General features: G+C 39.5%; 2 protein-coding genes and 3 pseudogenes across 5 annotated transcripts; 4 read left to right on the plus strand and 1 right to left on the minus strand.

Moving 5' to 3' along the window:
• Positions 1-1,040: 1,040 nt before the first annotated feature.
• Positions 1,041-11,920, minus strand: LOC131250854 (nucleolar protein 56-like; annotated as a pseudogene).
• A 3,493-nt stretch (positions 11,921-15,413) lies between these two features.
• On the plus strand, positions 15,414-20,968 carry LOC131250855 (exocyst complex component SEC3A-like). 4 transcript variants are annotated; one of them, XM_058251215.1, is made up of 13 exons: positions 15,414-15,754; positions 16,118-16,255; positions 17,219-17,346; positions 17,446-17,526; positions 17,626-17,700; positions 17,961-18,134; positions 18,225-18,369; positions 18,458-18,567; positions 19,127-19,198; positions 19,362-19,427; positions 19,538-19,716; positions 19,984-20,078; positions 20,329-20,968. In XM_058251215.1, exons 3-9 carry the CDS (start codon positions 17,317-17,319, stop codon positions 19,139-19,141), a joined length of 630 nt encoding a protein of 209 aa, XP_058107198.1. In that variant the 5' UTR covers positions 15,414-15,754; positions 16,118-16,255; positions 17,219-17,316; the 3' UTR covers positions 19,142-19,198; positions 19,362-19,427; positions 19,538-19,716; positions 19,984-20,078; positions 20,329-20,968. The 4 variants fall into 4 exon arrangements, with proteins under 4 accessions (XP_058107198.1, XP_058107196.1, XP_058107197.1 ...); XM_058251213.1 differs by having other exon boundaries at positions 18,458-18,669; positions 19,362-19,716; XM_058251216.1 differs by having other exon boundaries at positions 15,417-15,754; positions 18,458-18,522; positions 19,362-19,716.
• On the plus strand, positions 15,842-16,021 carry LOC131252292 (U2 spliceosomal RNA; annotated as a pseudogene).
• On the plus strand, positions 20,139-20,968 carry LOC131251883 (OVARIAN TUMOR DOMAIN-containing deubiquitinating enzyme 5-like; annotated as a pseudogene).
• Positions 20,969-25,608: 4,640 nt separating this feature from the next.
• Positions 25,609-26,637, plus strand: LOC131251884 (putative disease resistance protein RGA3). The gene is made up of 2 exons (XM_058252878.1): positions 25,609-25,668; positions 25,771-26,637. The coding sequence occupies exons 1-2, from the start codon at positions 25,609-25,611 to the stop codon at positions 26,635-26,637; spliced, it is 927 nt and encodes a 308-aa protein (XP_058108861.1).
• The last annotated feature ends 1,072 nt before the right edge of the window (positions 26,638-27,709 follow it).

Consider the following 27,709-nt stretch of genomic DNA (forward strand, 5'->3'; position numbering starts at 1 on the left):
TTTCTGTTGAATTTAGATGATCCTTTTGAGCACCGCTTTGAGTGTTATTGATTTCAATGCCTGTGATTTTCCAATCTTGAAATTCTTTTCAGCAGATTCCTTCGTCGTTGTATTTGGACAATATCATTACAAAGTCACGTGCATGTGTCAAATGCAGGCCTCACATTGAAAATGATAATATTGTCATTTCATATGGTGCTTTTTCACTGCCCGCCTAAGATCTAATATGGTGCCTTTTAATTGGGTCATGTCGGAGTTACGAGCAACCTCTCTAATGATGGGTTACTGGGAATTTGCATCCTATGCATAAACATGTGATTACATATGTGCGCGCACACAGGCACAATGTGCCACTATACAACTTCAAGCATATCACACGTGACAGACACGTATGCCACAATTTAGCTTCAAGTGCATGTGACTATAACTTTCAGAAAAATGAATAAATAAATAAGAAAATGTTTGTCTTGCCAAACAATAAACTGAAAATGTCCAAACTTTTAAGAAAAACCATGTGAAAAATTAGTTAAGGGAAGCGTTGTTTCCTTTGCCAGTTTCCTAGAAATGAGTTTCCTAAAAAACACTATTTACTTTCCCCTGCTTTTTATAAATCCAAACAAGCCCCAAGTGAGTTTTTCCCTTTCCTTTTTTTTCCCTCCTTCAAGAAAGAGGATCGTTTGGTAGCATGGATATTGGGCAGTTAGGAATTAGAATCCAGGATTTTCAATCCAAATCATGTTTAGAACCCTCAAAATACAAGACTGAAGATCCCCAAAGGAGCCCCTTTTAAATTAGAAGGGGAAAAAAAGGTGTATGTAAAATCCATGGATTTTTAGTTCTCTCCAACTGTAATAACTACTCTCCCCTCTTTTAAGGTCTCTTGTCAAACAATTTCTGGATTTTACAAGATTAAAAATCTACATTAACAAACGCAGTTGAAGAATGCTAGTACTGCTAAACGACCCCTACATCCATGGTAAAAAGATTGGTGACTAATGTGACAAAAGCACATAGCTAAGAAACTACAGGATCAATTCTCAACCAAAACAGAAATAAACAATTGACTAAATTATAAAAATTCCATTAGATTCCGGCAAAATGCATATGGCATAACTGAGGCCACAACAAGGAGCAAGCATTGCACAATGAGACCCATGAGTAAGCATTGGTCAATGAGGCCCACAACATAAACAAAACTCAAGAAGACTCGGTACCAAAAAAGAAAAGAAAATAAAATTCAATCGTCCTTGCTCTTCGACAACTTCTTTTTCTTCTTCACCTAACTGGGGGTATGTAGTTCACTTCCATCACCCTCACCCTTGTTCTTTTTCTTCTTTTTAGCAGTCCCATTCTGTTCATAATCCAAGCCATTCGTGCCATTGGAAATTTTGGGAACTGGCTCATCCACTGACTTGCGCTTCTCTTTCTTTTTCTTCTTCTTCTCGGTTTCACGCTCATCAAGAGCATCTCCATCCACAGTCTCGGCTAGTTTATCCTCTGCCATTGGAACACCATCCACACCCTCACTTTTGGCTTTCTTTTTCTTACTTTTCTTTACTGAAACTTGTGTGGGTTCGTGATTTGTATCCATTTGGGTCTCTTCTCCATCTGCAAGCATTCATAACAAATATAGAACAAATCAAACAACGATATACGTGCTTTTCATAAATCTGCATCAGATCATACGTCCACATAAATTTAAAAAGAGAACCCTCACTTCTGTCTTGTGTTTTATTTTAAATTTTAAATTTTAAATTTATTAAGGTTTTGACATATAGCACCCTCTATTTCAGCCCAAAGATAAATAGCACCCACCCTCAAGCATTTTTCCAAATGTGGCCAAAATACATGTTGCCGTTAATTTTTTGGATGGGAAAAACTAACCATGATTGGGTTAGCAGATTTTTGGAAAGCAACAAATTTTTTTTTTTGAAAATGACAATATTACCCCTCCCAAATCGACAAAACCCCAACCCCACCCCTAACATCTCTTTCCTCCCAACCCCAAGGCCTAACCCTACGCTCTCCCAACTTGAGGATAAAAATGTCTTTTTCCTTGGTCAACAGTCAATTGTAACGGCTATGACATTGTTCAATCACATTTTGCTGACAGACGATACCTGAAATGGAAATTAGGAGGGATTATTCGGGAAAATACATGAGGGAGGGTGTTACTTATCTTTGTACCAAAAGGGAGTGCACTATTTGTCAAAACCAATGTTTGACAAACTGTCGGATACCAGTATGTAATCTCTGGACATACCAGTGTCGTCCATGAACAATACAAACCGTATTGGCCAGATACAGGGGCAATATGACCCCATATCAATGGTGAACAATTCGATACACAAAAACCAAGGTGAGAAAAACCCTCCAAAATGTGCAAATGCTGCTGCAGAAAGTGGTGAGTACATGGTATTCGTTAGTAATCCATTACCAGGAGACTCGTATGATCCTCTACCTCAGGATGTGTCTAGCATCCCCGTGCCCTAGTTCCGTGGTCGGTGATCTAAAATGTAATTCTGATAAGCCCCAAAGTAGACAGACTGTGGAAGCAACAGCTCCTTAACTGGACAACCCTAATAAGGGCTGCAACTTGGTTTCGGATTGACCCACACCTGGTTGACACAGCCCGAGTTAGAGTCAGGCTGGGTCTGTTTGTCAGGGTCCTCAGGTTGAGTTATGGTTTGAGCATATCCAAATCAGGTTAGGCTAGGTCGGGAATGATCACATGCATTTGGGTCGATTTGGGTTGGGTTGGGTCAGGGTTGAGCATGGAGGAATTTAGGTTGGGTTTGGATTGGGCACCTCAAGTTAGATTTTGGGTTGGTTCAGGTTGCAGGCTAGGTCCTCTTGAGGTCAGGTCGAGCTCGGTTTGACCCTCAACCCGACCCAGAATTGCCCGAGTTGCCGCTCTAACCCCAAGATCTTTTAAAGAGCAGAGGTCCACATCCATCTAAAGAAGGCCAAATTTGCTGGTTAGGATCTTTCCAAACTTTTTAAGGGATTTGGAGTCATGGTCAATACATGGTGGGGCGCATCAGACCAAAAGCCAGCCCCTGATCTATTGGCCTTGTGTTTGGTTCAAAATTCAGTTGTTGGTATGTGTATATGGTGTCAAGCATGCCAGAACCTTTTACAGCTCGATCCGAACAGAAAACCTATGACCCCAAACACCTAGATAGACAGAGAGACTGTGAGCGGTTGCCTATAATCAAGAATCGAAGCACTTCGGCCATCCATTCAGCCTCTCGTAAATGAAATTAGACGATTTTGCAAAATGGAGGGTTCATCCTTCTAATGAGTTCTTTTTGCCTTTCAGCCAAAAGGAATTGTTCTCATCGTAATAGCAGAGATAATCCGATTCGTGCAATGTGAGAGTAGAAGGAGCTCAATTGTATTGAATAAAAATGAAAATAAAAACTTACAATAATATCTGTTTGCGATCCGGCGTCTATGGCATAGATGGTGAGACCCTAGATCTAAGTCTTCTAGTTTGGGGCATGGACTAAGGGAATTATACTACTAAAAAAATAATAATAATAAAAGGTCATCCTTACAATCCAGTACTTGTTGTAGATGGAAGGGAATCACACTATTCCTAATCTAAGTCGGCCAAGCATAGTAGTGTAGATAGACAGGATTACACTACTATGATAAAGCCAGTCCAGCATGGTAACATAGACAGGTTGTCTTAGTTTAAAATAAGCTAAGATGAGATAAAATAAAAGGATAGGCAGCGTTGCGCTATAGATTTGATAAAATAAAAGGATAGGCAACGTTGCAATGTAGATATGACTTGTGTTGAGTTGGCGAGGACCTGGAGCTCTTCGATCTTTCTCTTATTTATATTTTGAGGCAGTAGTTGGAGAGAAATCTTCGTAGTCACTCTTTAGTCTTTACATCTACTAATGTGAAAATAACTAGTCTAAACAACACCACGCATGCTAGTCGTTTGTCGTGGGTTGGCCACTAGTTGTACGCACATTCTGCTCCTGTTACCTGGACGAGAGTCACACTCGACATGCCATGTGTTAGTGATAGCTATCTATTTCTCCACACGAATGTGTAATGCACTATGAAACTCGGTTAGCTTGGTGTGGTTGTTATTCCACTCTTCGAGCGTTTTCAGGCATAAGGCTTCCATGAGATGTTAGGGTGCATCAATTGAATTCATCACTTACCACAACTGTGTTTCAATCCATACACATCTTCGGTCATGAGACCACTATCGTATTAGATGGCTTTGCCACGTAAGCGGGATACGCGACACGACACATGTTGCATTGTTGTAGCTAGTTGAACTTACCCTTCAAACTCAAGACTTTACATATTCTTATCACATTCAGCTATAAGGCAGCTGAAGAGATCTTTCGTTTGTCTCTTGTTGAGATTTCCCTACTACGTGACATCATTTGAGTCGCTAGATCCAACACAGTCAGATTAGGCGTAAACACCTGGATTGTCCAAACTGAAAGGCTAAAAGACACTACATATTCTAGGGTTGAACCACAATGCAAAACATGAATCTTGTATATTCTCAAAAGAAGAAGAAGAAGAAGTAGTAGTTAGAAGCATGTAAAGATGAAATTAGTTGGAGCCAAGTAGCCTCCAAAGGCACACGAGTTACAACACCACATCAAATACTGTACACATGAAATATGCCAATGAGATGTGGACTGTTAATCTTGTGACTCCGCCATTAATTGTAAGTCAGCCAAAACATACACTTGACTATTGTGAACTAATTGCTAAGTTTTGCCTATTAGTGTCATTTGTACACCAACTAAACTGTTAGGGGTCGTTTGGCACCATGGATTTGGGGGGATTTCAAATCCCCTGAGTTGTTTGGCACCATAAAGTAACTGGGGGTTTCCAATCCAGGGGGTTTCAAATCCAAGGTGAGACTTTAGATTACATCTAAAATCATTCCCATAGTTGCATGTGTAACATGTGTATCACTATACTATTAATCTATTGGACACATGGCCCACTAATGATATCCCAAAATAATTAGATCAACGATTGCATCACTATAATTACTTTAATACGATGATCAGCACCATCCAAACATTGTCCATGTAAATCAACAGTTAAAAATCATTGGTTAGTCACTCGGAAGTGATCTTGTGCTTGTGGCCCATCCGAGACTTGGAATTTCATCATTTTTTGGCAAAGTATATATTTCAGCGGGCTTATTACAACCATTGTGTCAAAAATTACATAACTTTACTAATTAGAGATATTAAAGTTGATTTAATAATTAAATTCAACCCCTGCAAACATACTATGAATAGATACTTTTGGATTAAAGTTGATTCTCAATCTAGGGTGCCAAACACAACAAGAGGATTTCAAATCCAAGGAGTTCCGAATCCAGGGGGTTTCAAATCCACACTCCCAAACAGGCCCTTAATATCATCTTTGTGAGCTATCGGACCAATATGGTTGAGGACCAGCTGAATGTATGGTCTAGATGTCGGCTAAGTATGAAACATATAGTAAAAAATGAGGATGTAGTGACCTCTATGCCTTCAAAGGCTCTGGATCAAGTTCAATATAAAAAATACACATTCCTAGAAGTGCACTGGCAAAATGCACACTTTTAGAAGATAAATAGTTATTTGATAGCTGCAACACTTTCTGAAGCACAGAAATTTGTAAGTAATGAAGAATGCCTAATTTGGTGGAGCATTATGAATTTGAAATTGGTTACAAGATCATCTAATGGTAATTCAGATCAGTTAGCTAATTCGAAAGTTGAATACGCAAGTTTGGAATGGTACAGCATACAAGTGATATACAGGTGATCTGCATATGAGGAAATTGTAGCAGTCAACAATTTGATCTACATAAAACAAGTATGGTAGCAGTGGGCAGTGGGCAGTGGGAAAAGGCCCTTACCTTGCTTCTCCTGCGAGTCTTTGTTTAATGCACTATCAATAGCTGCTTTCATAACATCCAAGTTCTTCTGGGGGGCAACACCCTTGTCATAGAAGTCCAGCCTCTCCTCCACCTGCTCACGAAGCTTTTCCCCAAAAACAGTGGTATTCATCTCTACACAAAGAATACAATATTAACAGTAGTCCAGCACAAATCCAACAGATAGGGAGACAAGTAGCATACAAAAAGACCCATGTTAAAATAGTTAAACGGAGGAAAAATCTAACCTGAGAAACAAAACAATCAATACGGGATGCAATGGAACACTTGTTTGCAAGGTAACGAGCTAAACGACCTTTGTTCCGTGTAGATGCCCGGCCAATAAAAGAAGAATGAAATATAAGGCCATATTTTGGCGTGTTCCCTCGGGTTTTCAATGCCCTAAAGACAAACAATATCAATGAGATAATGACTCAATATCTATGAGATAATGACTCATGAATCACAGCTAAAGAACTCAATTTATCAATACTCAAATAATAAAAATGGTTATGAGCTTTCACAATAGGCATTTCATTGAAAGGAAAAAAGGAGTTGTTGACTCTGACGTAGCTAGAAAGAAAATTTCACAATATCTCATTTAAACAACAAACTGATAGAACCTGTACTGGTTTTGAGAGAGAGAGAGAGAGAGAGAGAGAGAGAGAGATCAACACATAGAAATAAAATAGGAATGCAAATTATAAAATTTGCGTTTTGAATGGGTTTAACTAAATTAGCAAAACCCAAGCTTTCCAAGAAATGGTTTTGAGAATGAGCCTATTAGCCACTACACAGCTTTGAACACAAACATGTCCGACATAATAGAAAAACTGACCATGACTTTGCTAATTAATTTCTGCTAGCTATGATTTTGTAAAATAGTTGAACTGCACAAATTGGAATTATAAAAATAAAAATAAAACTCTATTTTCAGTTCCTTGTGCTTTTGGGCCCCTTTGGATGGGGGATATCAGTATTATGGCTTAGTCACAATTTTGATGAGCTCCATACCCTCCTCTTTAGATTCATATTATCCATTAGTCCTAGTACAATTTCCCTACTTGGTCACAATTATTGACCATTAGAACTTCAAATAGTTGCAATTAAGGAGGACAGCACTGGTTTCACGCATACTAATCCAACTTGGAAGGCATGAGACAACCAAAATCAGGATTTAGGTTAATCCCGATTTTGTAGGATCCCTTACCCAAATGGACCCTTTTAGAAGAGAAAATTTTCCTAGAAAGAACTTAAATAAATAAATAATTAAATTCCATTGAAAATATGGACAGGAGATGTACATATAGAATTTCAGGTGGGCACCACAAAAAGGAACGGGCCCTACCTATCGTATAGCCTAAGAAAGAAGTGCAAAAGAGCAGGTAAAACTACAGCCAGCCCATAGAGAACAGGGAAAAAACTACCCTGAAAAGCTGATAAATGGAAAACTCGGGCGGACTGGCTGCAAGGAGCTATAGAAGAGGCAAAATCGGCTAAGAGCCAGACGGGAAGAAGCTGACTGAGCAGAAGTAGATGCGGAAGATGCACCTGAAAAGTGCCTTTTCTGCACCGAGGATCTGAAGAGTAGAAGCGGGGCACTTCGCTAAATTTGTAAGACTACCAGCATGAGAAATCAAAAGGGCGCCAACAACTTCACCAATCAGAGAAGCCAAATTCAGTGCAATGTCATTCATATTTGTAACAAGATATTCATAGAGCTTCTTCCTGTATTCAGAGAGGTCCATTACCCTCTGTGCAAATAGCTGAACGTTAATCAAGCCGATTGGAGACAAATCCTGTACTGAAAAAGCAGCATAAAATTATGAATAGAACATCAGACAACTAGCAAAACAAATTAATTTCATGAGCTTTACCCATGGATGCTTTAGCCACTTCAACAATCTCCTTCGCTTTATCCTCATCACCAAGTATGTCTGCTAACCCTGGAATCTTGTCCTCGGTCAACTCTGACTTGTTCACCACAAATTTTGCAACTTTGGCATAGAGATAGTTATCATTGACAATCTTTACAAGCTCAGGGAAGTGCCAAGAGTACCATTCTCTGCAGAAAGGTACAAAAATCAAAGAAAGCTTCAATTACAGTTTTTTTTTTCTTTTTCTTTTTCCAGCAGTATATAATACAGCAATAAATAAAATGTTCTGGTGCACAAGGTTGCGGTCCACCTTAACCTTCCATCCTGACCAGGACCATTGAGGGTCATTTGGCAGCTAGGATGAGAATCCAAATACAGGAATTGAAATCCCTGCGTCTGGATTCTGTCAGTCATGCTTGGCAACCTGGATTTTCAATCCTCTAAAATTCAGAAATTGTATTTGGTGGGCTACACTAAAAATGAGGCCATTCCAATAGGCAAGTGGGCCACACCAAAAAGGAACAGTTTGAAAATTTTAACCCTTGGGTTAGAGTTGGAATCTATGGATTTTGCAACCCAAAGTGGCTTGAAATCTAAAATTCCAGGGAGAAAAGGGGCTGTCAAACATAAGGATGAGGTCTTTTGGATTTGAAACCCAAATCCAGGTTGCCAAATGACCCCTTATATTCTGATGACCCAGTTGTGGGTTTGGAAGATGCTAGTGTCTGGCAGGGACCCTGGATCTGGATCACTAAGCATAACCAACACCATCTCAACTAAAGTTTGACAACAGGGTAAACAGCTTCTACATGGGCACCACGAACTCAGGTGGGCCATAGCAAGTCAATTTGGAGGTTTTAGGTATAATTATTTTGGGGTGGCCCCCCTGTGTTGAATCAGCCTGATTTTTGGGATCAGGGCCAAACAAGGTACCTAATGGAGGACATGGATTTCATGCATGTTAAATCGTTTCCCCAACAATAGACAAAGTAACCATGGTAGGTACTCAGCACAACGTAGCAAGCGGTTTCCAAATAAGAAAAGGAATCTAAATTATGCTTTCAAAAAATATACATTGAATGCCAACAAACCTGACTCTCATGGAGAAGGAATTGATATCTTTGTCTAGAGTATCAAGAAGGAAAATGGCCTGAATAACCATATTGTCAACTCGATTAACATTGAACTTGACCTTTGCTCGACTATAGCTATGCCCCAAACCCAGTTGAGCCTTTTCTAAGTCTGCTTGCTATAACAGACAGGAAAAAGAAACAAACTGACTGTTATTGTAGAAAGAAAACAAGGACAATTCCATATACAGAACTCAGATGCAAAATTGCAAACCTTAAGGTCCTTGATAAACTTCTCGAAATGTAAGCGTACACCACGAAGGATTTCCATGACAAATTCATTACTTTGGCAAGGAATCTTGGTTGATTCAGATATCTGCGACCCAATTTTTGGCTCTACCACACCCAGACTGAACTTGGGCTTCTTTCCTTAATTTTAGGAAGATTCAGCTCTAAAAAGTTCCTCAATTCATCTGTCAAAAGCCCTGCAACTCCAAGAGATTTAGGAATCCATGACATCTGTGTGAATTTAAGCTCCAAAAAACATTTATCACCTATGAATATCATTGAAACTCTTGAAAGACATTATACAAATCCAATCAGTGAGCTTCACAAGATACTTTCATCTACATTTCAATTAAATCAACAGATAACAAATATATATTAAGGCACCAGATTATTTATTTATTTATTTATTTTTTATTTTTTTTTTTGGGGGGGGGGGGGGAGGATATGTTTATCATTCCATATATGTCCCATTATCAGCAACATACGGCAGGGCCTACAGGCATGACATCAGCTGTTCTGTTTCCTTTTACCTTAGAACCGCGTTAGCATACCATGTGCACCAAGAGCCACGTGGGTGGAACTTTCATGAGATCCACCCCGTCCATCAGATACGCTGCCTCATGCTCACATTGGAACCCAAAACTCATGACCGTCCAGAACTTTAGGTAAGCCACACCCTAGGAAAAAGTTGGCATGAGGTGCCCAACATTAGTTTTCTGTAGGGCCCAACAAAGTGTTTATATGCCATCCAATCTACTAATTTGATATGCCTCATGAGGATGAAACATTTACCCAGCAATCACAGGATTCCAAAACTCAGGTGGGGCATACCACATGAATTTTGAAGTTCTACATACAGTTTCAAGGGGCAGGCCACCTGAATGTTGTATCAGCCTAATTTTTTGGACCAAGGCTAAACAAGGGGTGATGCGCCTAATGGATAAGGTGCACTTCATGCACATTAAGTCATTTCCTTTACGCTAGAGAAAGTTACCCTGGTAGGTATCTAAGTGAGGTCTGCAAGCAGTTTCCTTTAAGGTCATTTAGATGCTTGTAAAGTTTGAAGTGGCAATTTTTTTATAGTAAAGAATTTCACCCTATTAGGGGTCTTGCGGTCGATTTGGGGAGAACAAAATGAGAGATGTTTTCGTAACAAGAGTATTGCAAGTGTTGGGGTCTTTAACAGAGTGGTTCAGCTATTCAGGGACTGGGCACCTTGAAGGGGCTGCCTGTTTAGGTTCTATACTTTTTATAGCTTAGGCTTTTCGTAGTTTCTCTTAGGTTTGTTTCCGGTTTTTTGTTTTTTCTCTTTTCTTCCTTTCAGTTTGTAGTTTTTGTTTCTCTTTTCAGCTTCTACCTAATAAAGTATCATCTTTAAAATAAATTTAAAAAAGAGTTCATTAGGTAAATTACTTCTTTCAGGTTTGGCTTTAAGTTGTAAAGTGTTTATCGGTAAATTTTTTTTACTTGGTTAACTTATAAAAATCTACCAAGCACAAATTGAATATTCTCACAAGATAGAGCTTGGAGTGGTAAATCCCACCAAAATCTTCAAATTGCATAAGAGGGCTTGATATTAGATACACCATTGGGCTGGGCTAGTTCAACGAACATGATGGACAAATTGAATGCCTTGCGCACAGTATCTGGGAGGCTTTTAATGATGGGCGCCCAAATGCAAACTATTATCCATGATGTGGGCCACCTGCTCACATCAGGGGACGTACATGATGGACAGATTGCGTGTCCTGCACCCCACACACAAGGGTGAGTCTGTATTAAACATTGCACTCTACCTGTGCATGTAAAATTTTAGAATGCAAACACTTGTAATTTTGATATGAATCTCTCATTTACTGCAGGAAATAAAAGAAAATTTTAAATTTTAAAAAGTGGGAAAAAGGAAGAACAATTTACAGTGTTTTTTCCCCATCCAAACACTACAAGTGTTTACCACTTCACAATTGTACAGGCAATCAAATGACTACTATACAAATTACGGATCCTCTCTCACGCATCCATTGAAGCTGGTATCTGAGTATATCATTCCCAAATTTGAAATTGATCGATTCCAAAATGATTATCGAACTTTTTTTTTTTCAAAATGCTGAAACTCATAAGAAATTAGAAGGCCATGACTTAACTCCACGCATTTCACCAAATCATCAGTAGAGAAGGAGTAGGACAGCTAAGCTGTAAAACCCTAGAAAATTCATCATCAAAGCATCGGAAAGCTCCATTAACAACCATCAAAAGTTCAGTCACTTCAGGGGGACTAAAATATCGACCAATCAAAAGCGAAAAAAAAAAAAACATATATATATATATATATATATATAGAGAGAGAGAGAGAGAGAGAGAGAGGAATGCTCAGAGCCCCGGTATTCTCACCTTCGGAGACGGCATTGCATTGATTGAGAGCGTCGAGAGCCGAGGAGAAGGGCTGGAAAGCGGCGAGTTTCACCACTTTCCCGAATCGGGTGAGGTCGAGGACCGAGTTGCGGACGGCTTCCGTGTTCTGGCCTATCTCGTCCATGCCATGAGCGTGGAAGAGAGAGAAACCCGACGCCGATTCGAAGAGGAGGTAAAGCGCCATCAAACCAAGGCAGAGAGAGAGAGAAAGAGAGCGATATTTAAAATTAATAAATGATGGGAGGAGATTTCATGGAAATGCGGTTTCTCTATCCTTCGTTCTTCTCTCTGAGGTTTTGAGGAGAAGAAAGGGAGTTAAGGGTTGGAAGGCTGGTGTTTCAGGGTTTAGGGTTTAACGTACATGAAACCCATATCGTCCATCAGGTAACCCCACCCCCTTGTTTGGCCTTGATCCCAACAACCCAGTTGGGACCTATAGCGATGTAGGTGTATTATCCACACCGTCCATCCGTTTTTGCATCTACTTTTAAGGCACATGTATATCCAAAACTCAAGTAGACCGCACATCAGGAAAGGAAATGGATTGGGAGTACCTGCCACCGGCCCCGTGGTTATTGGTCGGTGCTCTGTGAGCCCCACCATGATGTATGTGTTTCATACATTCCGTTCATCAATTTTTAAAGACTATTTTAGAGCTCTAGCCCAAAAATGAAAGTATATAAATCTTAGGTGGACCAGAGCCCAGGAAAATATTAGTAATTGGATATCCACCATTAAAATCCTCCTAAGGCCCACTGTACTGTTTATTTGACATCCAATTTGTTTATTAGCTCACACATGCCCATATAAAAGGGAAAAATAAATATCAGATTGATCCAAAGCTTTTATGGCCCCCACAAGGTTTTTAATGATTGACGCTCATTCAAAACTGTTTCCTGTAATGTGGTCCACTTGAGATTGGTATGTACCTCATTTTTTGGCCTCTTACCATAAAATGATCTGAAAAAATAGATGGTCGGCATTCATGAAATACATACATCATGGTGTGGACCAAAAATCACCGACCACCGGCTATTGGCTAATTGCAGGGGAGTAGCCAATCCGTTTCCGTCAAGAAATAGTAGTAATTGAATGAATTGAAAGCCTGTCATAACCGTTTTCAAGTTGATTTTTGTGTTTTCTATTCATCCGGGTGTGGAACGCGGATTGCGTCCTACCCCCGCATGCAGGGCTCCGTGGGGCCCACCATGATGTAAGTGTTTTATCCACGCTATTCAACGTTGTTCTCGTATCATTCTAAGGTATAGGCCAAAAAATAGGCAGGTATAAGTATTAATTAGACCACAAAGTGGGGATTAAATGTCCACTCAAAACTTCTTAAGAGCTAGAGAAGTTTCAGATCAAGCTGATTTTTTTTTTTCTCTTCATCTAAGTCAACATGACCTTACGAATAGGTTGGATGGTAAAAAATAACATCACAGTGGCCCTTAGAAAGGTTTCACCAGTGGGCGTCATTATCACTGTAGCTTCCTTTGGTGTGGTCTACTGCTGTGTAACTGCTTCATTTTTAGTGACACATCTTGAAATGATATAAGAAAAGCGATGAAAGGAATGGATAAAATACTTACATCACAGAGGGCCCCACAGAGCCCTGCTCAGACCAATTAGGGTAGGACGCAATCTGCGTCCCCGGGTGTGGCCTGATGAACGGATTGGATGGCAAATTAACATTATGGTGGCCCAAACAACGAACGGCATTATTTCCCTTTACCTATAGTGTGGTCCACTTAAACTTTGGATATGCTTCAATTCTGAACACATGCCTTAAAATGAGTTAGAAAAACGGATGGACGCGTGTGGATATGACACATACATCCATGGTGATTCCCACGGAGTTTAAAATGTGCTGAGTTACTCCATGGACAATCTGAGTCCCTCATATAACTGTTTCTGGTAGTGTGGGCCACCAGTCTGATGTTTGGATTGCTCAACCTATCTGGTGAAAGGGGAGCTAAGCTTTAAGCAAGACGGAGACGACTTTCACATGAGCTTCCTATTGTAAAAGCTAATTACGTGAAGCCGATCATAATGTTTGTGAGAAATTATCCTGTAGATCCATTTTGCCAACATGTTAAGACATGGGCCTAGAGGCAGACTCATAACCCACGTGGGCTGAATGAAAGAAAAAGGTAGATAAGGCAATGCCTAATGATAAAACCTCGCTAACCCACCATGATATAAATTAATTATTGATGTAGAACATGGCATAAGTATGTTCCTAGTATGGTTGGGACAAAAGAAGGTGGACTGTAAATTAATCGTAACTTTTGATCGGGTGTCATTATGGGGCGCACAACCTATCAATGTTTATTGAAACGGGCCATCTGAGGTGAACTGACCCACTGTATGGGTCGCATCTATCCGTTTCACAAAAAAACGCGCACTTTCAAATCAAAAACGAATTTTTAATGGTAAAGATTTAATCACGACTATTTCTTATGATATGGTCCACCTAAAATTTAGATCTACTTCATTTTTTATTTTTTTTTGGTCCGCTTAAGATATAAATCTGTTTCATTTTTTGGATCATGCCTTAAAATGAGCTTTCAAAATGGATGGAAGGTAGAGCTGGGCATTGAGTCGAGTCTGATCGAATTAGGACTGATCGGACTTAATCCAGTTTTTAAATAAGCTTGAATCGAACTCGACCTAACTTAGTGCTAAGTCTATCATGCTTGACCCGACTCGAGTCCTGAGCTGGACTAATTTAGACCGAGTCCGACTTAGTAAAAATGTGCGGAGTCAGGTTAAGTTGGTATCGAATCAAATTGAGAGAGAGAGAGAGAGAGAGAGAGAGAGAGAGAGAGAGAGAGAGAGAGGGGAGGGTGGCGATGGTGGTGGGTGGCTGCCCCGCCTAGAAGAGGAGGAAGATGAGGGAGGGAGAGAGAGTTTGGGATCGGGGTCAAGTGTGGCGGGTAGGGTCAAGGTTAGAGATGTTTAAAAATTATGGTGTGTATATATATATACATACTATCCCAAAAAAGAGCAAAGGGTATAGACCACGATTAGTTTGTTTTGCTATTGATATAAACCGTAGTAATAATTACTACGGTTTTAATCCGTAGCTAAAAAATTGACATACTATTGTTATAAGGGGCTCTATGGGGTCTAAAAAAAATATATGTTCCATCTATTTGAAAATATTTCTTTAGAGTATGAAATAAAAAATCAGCTAGATGAAAGGCTTAATTGGACCACACAATAAGAAACATGGAGATTAAATCACATTTTTTTCCTATGGTGTGGTCTATTGAGGCCTTCAATATATCTTTACAATCATAAACTAAAATAATTTAATAAAACTAATGGTCCGAATGGATAAAACAAATACATCATGGTGGGCCTACGGAGCCCCTGTCAGGACGGGCCCACAAGGAAAGGTCGCCGAAATTTGGGCGCGCGCTCAAAACAGAGCCGCGCCCAAAACGGCCTCAACTCTCTCCCTGTCACTCTCCGTTCCCTGATCCTCTCTCTCTCTCTCTCTCTCCCGATCTCTGCTCCATCTCTCCCATTCTCCTCCCTCCCTCTCCACAGCATCTCTGCCGTCTCTGCGGTGAAGCTCCCATCCGAAGAAACACACGTGAAGCTTCTCTCCATAGGTTTGATATCTTCTTCTAATTGTGTTTCCCATGGGCTACAATGTTTGAGATGTTGTACCCTTTTGGTTTCTTTTTTCAGGCTTTTTGATGCGTTTTGTTCTGGAAATCATATGGTTAGAAAAATGAAGGTTCAAACCTCCATAATTCGCTGCTCTAGATTATCCATTAATATATTTTGTTCCTTTTCTTGTTTGTTGATTAAAACTATTTAAGTTATATCCACTAAGCTGTATTCCTTGCTAGTGACGGGATTCTAGTCACTTGTTATTCTTTCAGATCAATTGAAATAACATAAAAGCTATCCAGTTATAGTTGGTTATTGAACTGGATTCTCTATCATTCATTCGTAGTTTTTTCTTCCTTTGTCTGCAGCTAGTTTTCATCAATTGTATGCTGATTTTAAGATGCCACCTTTTAGTTTGAAATTTTGCCCCTTTTAAGTTGATCTGTTGGTGGTATCCAGATAGAATCCCATAATAATAAGCTGGAGATGCAGTCTGTAAATAATAAATCACTCGTGGAAGAGCTTGAAAAGCTTCTCGAACGTTTGCGTGTCCCTTCTGAGGTATGTTCCTTTAAAATATGGTACATTGATTGCAATTTAACTACTTATGATTCTTTGAGATTTCAGCGGCAATGCACACTTCATGGAATAACTTTTGAATGAAGAGCTTAGTATCTGTTTTTATCAGTTTAATATCTGAAACGTAGGCCATTTGTCCACATGATATTAAATAATTTCCTGTGGTAGAGGGCCCCACGGTAGCTTGCTACTGGGGCCCTCGAATGTCGCCCTTATGTTCCACCACTGCAAAGGCCTGGCACACCCTTCATTCGATTTCTTTTTTTTTTTAAAAGAAAAAGAAAAAGAAAGAAAGAATACATACATCTTTTAATATAGTTTCTAACCACATTCCCTTCAATGCAGTTTGCAGCATCTTTAACCGGAGGCTCATTTGACGAGGCACGCATGCTAAATAATGTTGAAGCTTGTGAATGGTTAACTGGTGCTTTGCGTGCTTTAGAAGTGCCAAATCTGGATCCTTGCTATGCAAACATGAGAGCTGTATGTGTACTGCCTCTTTTAATTAGTTTTGAGTCTCCACTTTCTGGCCAAAAACCCATGATATTGTGAACTTAAAGTAGGGTATGCTTACAAATTTCGGGTATGGGCCATTGCGTGGTTATGACAAAGGCCATAAAGTAGAATAGGAATTGAACAAAAAAGAAGAAGAAGATAAAAAAAAGAAGAAGAAGAAAAAAGCAGGGATGAAAATAGATCATGTCTTGGTGTATATCCAGCCATACACTTGTAGATTTCTAATTGAGGTTGGCATCATATTGTCCTAGAAAGTGCTACTTTCCTGCTTTCATGCGGCAATTATCTTGATACAGTATTCTAACATATAAAAGTTGGCTGGCAACATTCACTGAAACTTGAGGAGTTGCTGAATGCATCATTAGGAACCAGCCGAGGCTTTCCTGATTGATCCACAGGGGTTGCAAAAGAATTTTTGATGGTCATCAGGCTTTTTATTTTTATTTAATCTGATTGTAGATATCTGAATTAGGGCCTATTTGGATACATGAAACAAGTCAATTCATGAACATCTTCATGAAATTGGAAGTTCATTAATTAGCATATTTGTTGTTTTTTTCCCCCCTTGTTATTCATTCTTTTTCATCATGTGGGGTCCACTTTGATTGCTTATACCTCTCAAACATGACTTGGATTGAATGATAGTAGCCATTAGACCAATTGGGGAATTTTAAGTTTTTTTTTTTTGGTTAATTCCCACATCCATGATTTATGCCTCCTCTAATTGTGAGATTAGTGGATTTATCAATTAAGGCCAACCCAAACACATCAATTACATAATTCTTGAATTTGGCAATTAAAAATCTGTAAGATTTATGAATTTGGTGTGCATCTAAACAGGCCCTCACTCTCTATCCTGTCATATTTACATTCTCACTTCTGTCGTGTGATTAACTTGGATTTGAGATTTGGATACTGAAATCCATACAGGTTAAGGAGAAGCGTGCTGAACTTGAAAAACTAAAATCTACATTGTTCGGCGAGCATCAGAATTCTTGAGAAGTTACTTTGCTAGTCTGGTGGATTTCATGATAAGTGACAAGAGCTACTTTTCTCAGGTATACTCCGAGTTTCCTGCTGTCGTATTCCTGACAATTTATGGAAGTTGTCATAGTCGATAAAATCTTAGTGCAGTTTGTTTGCTTGTATCTTTGTAGCGAGGGCAGTTGAAGAGGCCTGATCATGCTGATCTTCGGTACAAGTGCAGGACGTATGCACGCCTTCTACAGCATTTGAAGGTCTGAACTCTTCTGGAATGCATAAACATTAACAGAAGATTTTACTTCTCCACTTTCTCTAATCATTTCTCATTTTTCCTCGTTACTATAAAATTTCAGAGTCTTGATAAGAATTGCATGGGCCCTTTGAGGAAAGCTTATTGTCATTCCCTTAATTTGCTTCTTCATCGAGAGGTCAGAACTGTATTTGATTTCATCATCTTGATAAGCTAATATTCCCATCTCCGTCTACATGCTTTATTCATGAGGTCATTATACTGATCACTTTATTTGATATTTCGTCATTCCATTTGTTTATGCTTGTATAAAGCTTGCAATGGGGCGTGATGGCCTACTTTAATGTTTCAGAATTGGGATGGCTGACAGTAACAGTAGGTTTGTTTGTTGTGGAAGTGTGGGTACTAGATTTTTTATATTTTCCCTATCATTGACAGGCTCGTGAGTTTGTGAATGAACTTCGTGCCAGTACCAAAGCATCAAGAAATCCAACAGGCTGGCTTGAAGCTTCTGCAGCTTCTAATCCGGCTGCGAACAGCGCAGACACTTCTACAGTTTCTGAAGCATACTCGAAGATGCTTACAATATTCATTCCTCTTCTTGTGGATGAGGTTATTCTGCGTTGCTTCTCTATTCTTATGCTTTTACTAAGACCCTTGTAGGGTATGGGATTGTTAACTGCCTTCACCACTTAATTGCAGAGTTCATTTTTTGCACAGTTCATGTGCTTTGATGTTCCTGCACTTGTTCCACCTGCTAATTCTAGTAAAAGCGGTGCCACTGCTGATGATGCTAATGACAATGAGTTGAGCCTTATGGACCTTGACAGAAATGACATAAAGCCTAGTAATCCCCTTCTACATGTTTTCTCCTACAGTTCTCTCACGGGATATTCTCTTGATAGTACAAGTTTGACATGTTTCAATCTTTTCAGGCACTAATTCTGCTGAGCTAGGAGCATTAAATGAATCTCTACAAGAGTTGCTCGATGGGATCCAAGTAACTTTCTGCCAATCTGATTTTCTATCTGTGCTCATGGACAATGTTAGTTGCAGGAAATCACATTTGGGCTTTTTATATCTGGGGTGGGAAATGGTCTGTATGGAAGGAAGTTTCCCCTGAGCCTATGGGTGTTGTTTTTTACAAGTTCGTATAGTTTCCTCTTGCTAAAATCTACTACTGCATCTCTGGTAGAATTCTAACATATTCCTTCCTGGACCATCAACAAAAAGGCTGTTAAAACTATAGATGGAATTTATTAGCTGCATACTTAAGTTGTGAAACCATGATGACTAAATAAAAACCCCAGAAAGAAGTTAAATCAGGAAGGGAAGTGCAAAACTGAAGTGATTCAACGCCAAATTCATGGTGATTTGGCCTTTCCCTTTCATTTCTATGTTTATTTTGCCATGTACTGGCTAATCCATCATGCTACCAGACAAGGAAAATCCTTTTGTGCATTCCATGTTCTTTACAATATACTACACTCTTCAATCTCGTGGCCTGCTATGGATGAGAACACGCATTGTATACATGTAACTTACAAATTCATTTCAGAGAGAATCATCCCCAGTTTTTTTCTGACGATAATTTTCTCTTGCAGAGACCTTTCCTTTAACAATTTGACAGGAGAAATTCCAAGCAGCTTTTCAAGACTCTCAGCGCTAGATTATATGTAAGAAAGTAGACATTCATTACCAAAATTTCACTGATTCTCTTGCTAGATACTTCAGGAAAATGGACAATCCTTCTGTAATTTTTGGACCCTCAATGATGCTTCGGTGATATTTTTGTCACAAATTAGAAATCTGTCTCATGAAATTATTTTTTTAATGTAGGTATCTTACTAGCAACATGCTGACTGGGGTCATACCCTCTTGGGTCCGAGGTAGCAACCATAACTTGTAAGTATTACTCAGTAAATCTCAAATTACATTTCACTGGCAATAGGATCTGTATATTTGCTGGCTTCTTTTTCCATGCATATTAATGTTTTGTTAAACTCTCTTGTGAGATTATTCCATGCACTTGACCGAGGGATGAACAGCATGGATATGACCCATACATCATGGTGGAGCTTACGAAACAATGTCACATCAACACACGTCCACCAATCTATGTAATGCTGTGATTCAGAAGGATTACCGTGCTTTGACATTCTGCAATATCCAATCAAAGACAATATGTAATGATGTGAGTTTTACATCACATTGCTGTGTTAGTCCATCATCCAAACATGCCCGTAACCCATTTATACAAGAAGCCCACCATAAAGTGCTCTTATAAAACAACATGTGTCCACTTAAAGTTCCTTACCTTGAAAAACGTGGGCCATGTTTAATCAATTCAGCTTTTTGCAGTTGATGCATTGTGATATGATTCAGTCCTTTTTGTGTTTATTCTGATTTATAGTTCATGATTTTAAATCACTTGTTTAATTGGTGCTTGTTGTTATTAAAGAATACATCATGGCTGCGCTTTTTGATCAACACGTTAATAGGGAACCTGAAGCTCTCCATTACCAATATCCATATTAGATATGAGGATCTTGAAAGGTAATGGTTCTGTCTTATTTCATTCATCATAGCATGTTAGCTTGTGTAGAGGTCTTATAAATGCCATTTTGCGGCAATCCTGGTCATCCATTTGCAGCAGGCGTAACACTGGCTAAGCTTTCTGCAGTAACAGTTGATGACAGTGGAAAAGAAACTTTTATTACAGGGGGTGCACTAGAGCAAATTCAGAAGGTATCTTGGTTTCCATCATCTGAACTTGCGTTTGAATTTGTACTTTCACTTGAACCAGGAGTTGGAGAAAAAGCTCCGGCCCCTCGGTCTGACAGTCAATGAAATCAAGCTGGATGGCCACTGCCTGTACCGGGCCGTCGAGGATCAACTGTCACATCAATCAGGAACCATGTCTCCATACAGTTATCAAAAGCTCTGAGAAATGGCTGCAGCTTATATGAGAGAACATGCATCCGATTTCCTCCCATTTTTCCTGTCAGAGAATAAGATAGAAGTAGATCCCGATGGTTCGCTATTGGAAATATTTGATAAGTACTGTAGTGAAGTGGAGTCGACAGCAGCTTGGGGAGGGCAACTTGAACTAGGTGCTCTAACTCATTGCTTGAGGAAACATATCGTGATATTCTCAGGGTCCTTCCCTGATGAGGTGATGGGGAAGGAGTACAAGTCTGAAAGCGGAAGCAGCTCCTCTAACCCGAGCATCATGTTATCTTATCACTGACATGCATTTGGGCTCGGAGAGCACTATAATTCAGTTGTTACAGTGCAATAAGTTTGGTAACATGATATTTCCTATGAGAGATTTTTTTCTTTTTTTTTTGTGTGCTATTTCTATCTATTCATCTTTGATAGACGTAAACCCGTATCAACTTTTAAGTTAAAAAACCACAAATGCAAATGCTAAACTTTTGCTTTTATTCATCTGTTCATTAATATATGTGTAACATTTTGTCTATTATGTTGACATTCATGCAAATGTTGCATGTTGGCATGCTAAGACAGAGAATATTAGAATTTGTGCTATGCACAACCATGAATGAGGAGGTTGAAGCTCCCAAAAGAAGTTAAGAAACCAGGCTGGCTGGGAAGCCGTCTCTATAAAATAATATACAAATGTTTGAATGTCCTTATATCTAACAAAAATACGGAAATTAACTCCTTTTCTCATACAGTAGGTAAGTGAGGTTCAAACCCCTGATCTAAGCATTGCACACTTGGGTGTCATCTATTTAAGGAAAAATGGTTTTCTAACAACATATTGAATCTGAAAAACAGCATATGTAATTGAAAGTCACATTAGATTTTTTAAAAGCATGGGGTCTTGTTCATTTGCATATGTAATTGAGGATGAGTGCTTCTTTTTGTTTTTGTTCATTTATTATTATTTTTTTAAACTTTTCAATGCAGCGAATGACAGCAAAAGCTGCTCTGAACCATGAGTGGTTTAGTGAGGTCTCTGTGCCTAAATCAAAAGATTTTATGCCGACATTTCCTGCTCAACATGCCCAAAACAGGTATTTGGATGTACACCATAGATTTTGAACATAAACTGCTTCAAATGATTGATTTCTTGTGCCTCCTCTGTCAATACAAATATAGAAAATTATGATTTCAATGGAGAATCTGGTGTTATTTTTTAATTAGTGAATTGGATTTTTGTTATATGCCACATATTTTCATCTGGGTTTGTTTAGACCATGATCATGATTTCAATGGAGAATCTGAGCCATGAGTGCTGACAACTTGATGCGACTAATCATGAACAAGCAAAAGTATTGTCCAAAACCAGTACTTATTGCCTGATACATAGCAGTATTCTTCATAAATGCTACAGTTGTATTGGCCTGGAGTAGCCTGATACAGGGTGATATGGGGGGATATGACCCCATATCAGTGGTGAACGATATGATATGGCAAAACTGATTTTTAGACCATGATCATGAACGAGGGATGCCCCAAGGTCTTCAAGATTAGAAGGTCCTAACGATCTGATCTGTTGTTGCATTTGGGACCATTTATGCAGATCCTTAAGTTTTAAGAGTGTTGGTTTTCACATCACCATTTTTTAAGAATCACTTGAGTAATGAAGGGAAATGGGAATACACACACACACACACACACACACACACACACACACACACACACAATTTATGACATTTAAGTTGCATCTCAGATTTTGCATTGAAAGGGAAGAAAATATCAGCTGTTTTGGAAATGTAAATGTAGAAGAAAGCTTCGGATGCTTACTCAAGGCTAGGCATTGAAAGCAGCGGTATTAGAAATGTGAATGTAGGATGCATTGTATGATTTGATTGCTATTTGTAATATGAATGTATCGTTTTCTTTCCTGGCATTTTATGTACGATTCCTATCAGCATTAATTGTATTAGTTTAAATGAGTTGATCAATCACAGCAGGTTCTTGCAATGGTAACAGAAACCATCGTTTTTATTTTATAGCTACGAATATTAGCCGTAGCTCTTGTTTAAAAACCGTAGCTACTTTTAACCTTATATTCGACCTAGGCATTAATTCAAATTGTAGCTACGGATATTATTCGTAGCTCTACGTACATTGCCTTGCCAGTCGCGGCGGATATATCTTCAGAGAGTATAGCTACGGTTTATATTCGTAGCTCAATATTGCTACGAATTTAATCCGTAGCTATATGCTTTCGACCTTGCTACACCAATAGCTACGAACTATAGCCATATCAATAAATTATTAGCTACGGTTTTTATCCGCAGCTTTGACTCCTTTTTGGGTCAATATATATATATATATATTTGAATCCGAGTCGAGTCTAATCGAATCGAGTTTCCTGTCGAGTTATTATGTAACTCGGCCTTGAATCAGTTTGTGTTTGGATTGGTCAAAGCCAACTTAGTTCAGATTGAGTCGGGTTTGAACAAGTTGGACGAGTCGAGTCATCTCGTGCCTAGCTCTAATGGATAGTGTGGATGTAAGTCATTCATCACAGTCGGCCCCACAGTTTGGGATCCACCGACCACCCAAAACCGTTACCCCAAAGTAGACTGTTGAATGGATTATTCGTATTGATTACTAGACTTTCTTGTGTTGTACCTGATCTTGATAGTTCAATTTTCCATGTCATTGATCGAGAGGGGAAGACTGCTTTAATTGTTGTGAATTTTCATGATGCATTATATACAGTTCTATGAACTTGATGGACGGTCTAGATAGGTACGTTTAGAATGCTTGGTATAAAAAAAGTCCTATCCATCTTAGTTTTAATCGTCCGCATTTAGGCAATTGGTGGACCAACATGATCATTCATTAAGTATAAACTTTATTGATAAAGCACGTCGACGATGGGCCCAAAAGTGTGAATCCATCAAGTGAATTTTTTGTGCATGCGTCACGAGATTCCATGCGTCTGCCCACTAGTGTGAATGTGTCAAGTTGTGATTTTTTTTTTTTTAGAACGCCGCATGCGTCTCAAGATTATCCTTGAAGAAGCAGACATTCACATGTGGCCCGTGGGTGGGATCCCTGACCCTGGAGCCGCTGTCATGTGACGCGGATTTCCTGCTAAAGCCTAGGGTTGTACGTCGAGTCGAGGTGGGCCAAGCTTGGCTCGACTTGTCCGTGCTCTCCTCGAGTTCGAGCTCGAGCTCAGCCTCGAGCTTACCATTGGAGCTTGGCTTGTTTTCCAAAAATTTCGAGTCGAGCTCGAGGCGACCTTACCTCAAGTCAAGTCGAGCCTACTCCCAACCTGACCCAACTCACACCTGACTCAACCCAGCAACCCGACCCAATTGACACAACCCACACCGACCCAACTCCCAAATCAAATATTCAATTAATAATATATATATATATAATATTTATTTATTATTTATTTTTAAATATAATATATTGTATATAATATAATATATATTTGAGTCGAGTCGAGTCAAGATCCACTATGATCGAACTCGGCTTGTTTTCAAAACGAGCTGAGTCATTTGAAGCTTGGCTCACCTCGAATCATCGTTCGAGCCAAGTCAAGTCGAGCTAGATCGAGCCGAGCCGAGCGAGCTTTTCGAGCTAGCTTGGCTCGTGTACAGCCCTACTAAAGCCTTTTGTAGGAGGTTCCAGCGCAAGGATTCTGGGTGGGGCCACTGTGATGTTTGTAAGAAATCCAACCCGTCTGTCTATTTTTTGAGCTCATTTTAGGACAAGTGAACAAAAATTGGGAGAATCCAAAACTCTAGTGGACCATATGATATGAAACAGTGCGGAAAGGAATGAGTACCATTGAAACCTGCTTATGCTCCACCTTGGTGTTTATACTCCATCCAAACCATTTATAAGGTCATTATCACTAAGATGAAGTGAAAACACCAAGAATTTAAACCGATAAACTTTTGTGGCAATATAAATGCATCAACGGTGGTCACTAAATCTTCACTGTTTCCTCTTGTGTGGCACAATTAAGTTTTGAATACCCTTATTTTTTATCGCATGTCCTAAAATGAGCTCGGAAAATGGATGGACGGAGTGGCTTTATTAAAAACATCTTAGTGGGCCGCACACAGAATCCTTTCCCAGGAACTTCAGAAAGGCTTTCGCAGGAAATCCGCATTTGCTGTCATCTGCTGTCATGAATTTGCGTCACATCCACTCCATCCATCTGTATTGAAACCTCATTGTTGTCCATGATCCAAAATATAGGCAGACCCAAATCTCAGGTGAACCATAGTACATCAAACAGTAGGTGAGGCGGATTGCCTGGTCACTTCTGGTAGCAGAATCTAGGTGGGGCACACCTTGATATTAGTGAGAAATCTACTCCATTTATCCACTTTACTAGTTAATGTTAAGACATAAGCCTGAAAATAAGGCAGATCTAAAATTCAATTGGACCTGTCGACCGTTGAAACGCCTTGTGGCTATGCCGCAATTATTATTTGCCATTCAAACCGTTCATTAAGTCGTTGCTATTAGGATGTACTGAAAACAAAAATATATTAGCTTCCCACTAATGTTTTAACAGTAGATGTTCAATCCTTACTGTTTCCTTAATATGAGATGGGAAAACGGGTGGAGGAGTGGATTTCTTACTAACTTTACAGTGTCCCGACATTGCTTCCATTGCGCAGCGACGATGTGGCATGCCATCATGCATGTATTGTATCCACATTGTCCATTCATTTTTCAAGATTATTTTATAATAGGTAGATCCAAATCTCAAGTAGACTACATATGAAATAGTCTTGATTGAATGCCCACCATCAAAAACTTTCTGGGAGCCATAGAAGTTTTAGATTAAGCTGATATTTGTATTTCTCCTCGTATGTTAAAATTGTGACACCAAAATTACTATTAGGTTGATATACTTTATTGAGCCCATATAACCTATGTTTCACATGCTAACACGACCTGAGTATTAGTGGACTACTAGAAGAGGTATTTTTAACATTTTCCCCGTGAAAGATAGGCTTTTAGAATTACTTATGTTGGGTTTAAGAATGAATTATGATTTTTTTTCGAGCCTTCAAAAATTCCTCTTTTCTTCCCATTACCAAAAGGAGAAATAAAGAAGAAGAAAAAAATGGTTGATTCGCTGGTTTCATTTGCATTAGAGAAATTGAACAGTATTCTTGGAGATGAGGTATCTTCATTGGTCGGTGTCGCTGACGAGATTGAAAGCCTTTCTAGTACGTTTACCTTGATTCAAGTTGTGCTTGAAGATGCTGAGCCACGGTGAGTGAAGGACAGAGCTGTGAAGATCTGGTTAGAGAAGGTCAAAGATGTTGCCTACCATCTCGACGACATACTAGATGAGTGGACAACGGAAGCTCTCAGATCACAAGTACCTGATGAAGGTGATAGGTCCTGTTTCAGCAAGAACAACGTAAGAACCTTTCTTTTGCCTATTACTTGCTTGAATCATGTTGTGTTACGCTGCAAAATTGGGAGTAGGATAAAGAAGGCACAGAAAAGATTAGCTTATATTGCTGGAGAGACAAGTCAATTGGGTCTTAGAGTAGATAGTGGAGAGAGGGAGAGACTGGATAGTGAAGCGAGGCGGGGCGTGATCAAGGAGCGAGAGACAGGCTCCCTACTTGACGGACCGTTGATTGTAGGTAGAGAACATGAGAAAAATGAAGTCCTAGACTTGCTTTTGCAGGAGGTAACTAAGGTGCCCTTTGTCATTTCTATAGTTGGAATGGGGGGTGTGGGCAAGACCACCCTTGCTCAGCTCACCTACAATGATGAGAAAGTCAAGGGGCATTTTGACATGAGAATGTGGGTGTGTGTTCCTGAAGATTTTGATGTAAAACGGATTACAAAATCAATTATAAAATCTGCAGATACTGAGTTTAAGGGTGAAAAATTAGATTTGGATCAATTGCAAATTTGCCTATGTGAAATGTTGCAGGGGAAAAGATTCTTGCTTGTACTTGATGACATTTGGAGTGAAGAAAGTGAGGAGTGGGATAAATTGAGACTTCCCTTCCAAGCTGGTTCTTTAGGGAGTCCAATCATTATAACCACTCGTAGTGAAAAGGTTACAATTGCAATGGGAGGGCTCACATATACAAACTGGCAGTCTTGTCCAATGATGATTGGTGGTTAGTCTTGAGCATCGGAGTGCAGAAGAGCATTCTTATTTGGAAGACATTGGAATGGAAATAGTAAAGAAGTGTGGAGGGGTCCCTCTTGCAGCGAAGACAATAGGGAGTGCCATGTGCTCAAGAAGGACAAGAAGGGAGTGGGAGCTTGTCTTGGAAAGTGAGATATGGACTCAGGTGATGTCCTAGGAGGCATTTTACCAGCTTTGTTACTAAGCTACCTTGATTTACCTCCTGCTCTGAAACAGTGCTTCACGTATTGCTCTATTTTCCCGAAAGATTACGATATAGAGAAGGATGTGATAGTCATGGGTAGCTCAAGGTTTCATCCACTGTGACGGTAGTAGAGATATGGAGGAAATTGGTGTGCTGTATTTTGATGATTTACTAAGACGCTCATTACTCCAAGATGAAAAACTCGACAAAGACAAGAACATAGAAAGTTGCAAGATGCATGATTTAGTTTATGATCTTGCACAATCTGTTGTAGGAAGTGAGTGTTCAGTGGTGGAGATCAGAACCCAAGCCTTGTTAAACCAACAATGTCCGCCATTCTTTTATAATTGTCAGTGATGAAACTGGTGATGATGCTTCCATTTCGGCCACCATGTATAAGGCCCACAAGTTACGAACGCTGCTAGTTGACTCAAGAATCTCCATGGTGCCACAAATTTTATTTAATCATTGGAGACGCCTTAGGGCATTGGACTTGAGTTACACTAGCATTAAGAAATTGCATTGAACAGTGGGACAGTTGAAACACTTAAGATATCTTGATTTGTCTTACACAGACATAGAGGAGTTGCCAGAGGGAGTTAGTTACTGTGGAAATTTACAGACCTTGAGACTAAATCACTGTGAGAAGCTCAGAAAACTGCCTAGAGGGATGAGGAAATTGTTAAGCCGAAGACATCTAGAATTAGAAGACACTGAAATGTTGAAGTACTTACTGCAGGGTATAGGGAGAATAACTGGCCTTCCGACGTTAACAACCTTCATTGTAGGGGGTGGGGATGAAGGATGCAAATGTGGAGAACTGAAACACCTCAATCATCTTCAAGGAAGTCTTCAAATTAC

This window comes from Magnolia sinica, chromosome 7 (genome assembly GCF_029962835.1).
Source record: "Magnolia sinica isolate HGM2019 chromosome 7, MsV1, whole genome shotgun sequence".
Classification (NCBI taxonomy): Eukaryota; Viridiplantae; Streptophyta; class Magnoliopsida; order Magnoliales; family Magnoliaceae; genus Magnolia; species Magnolia sinica.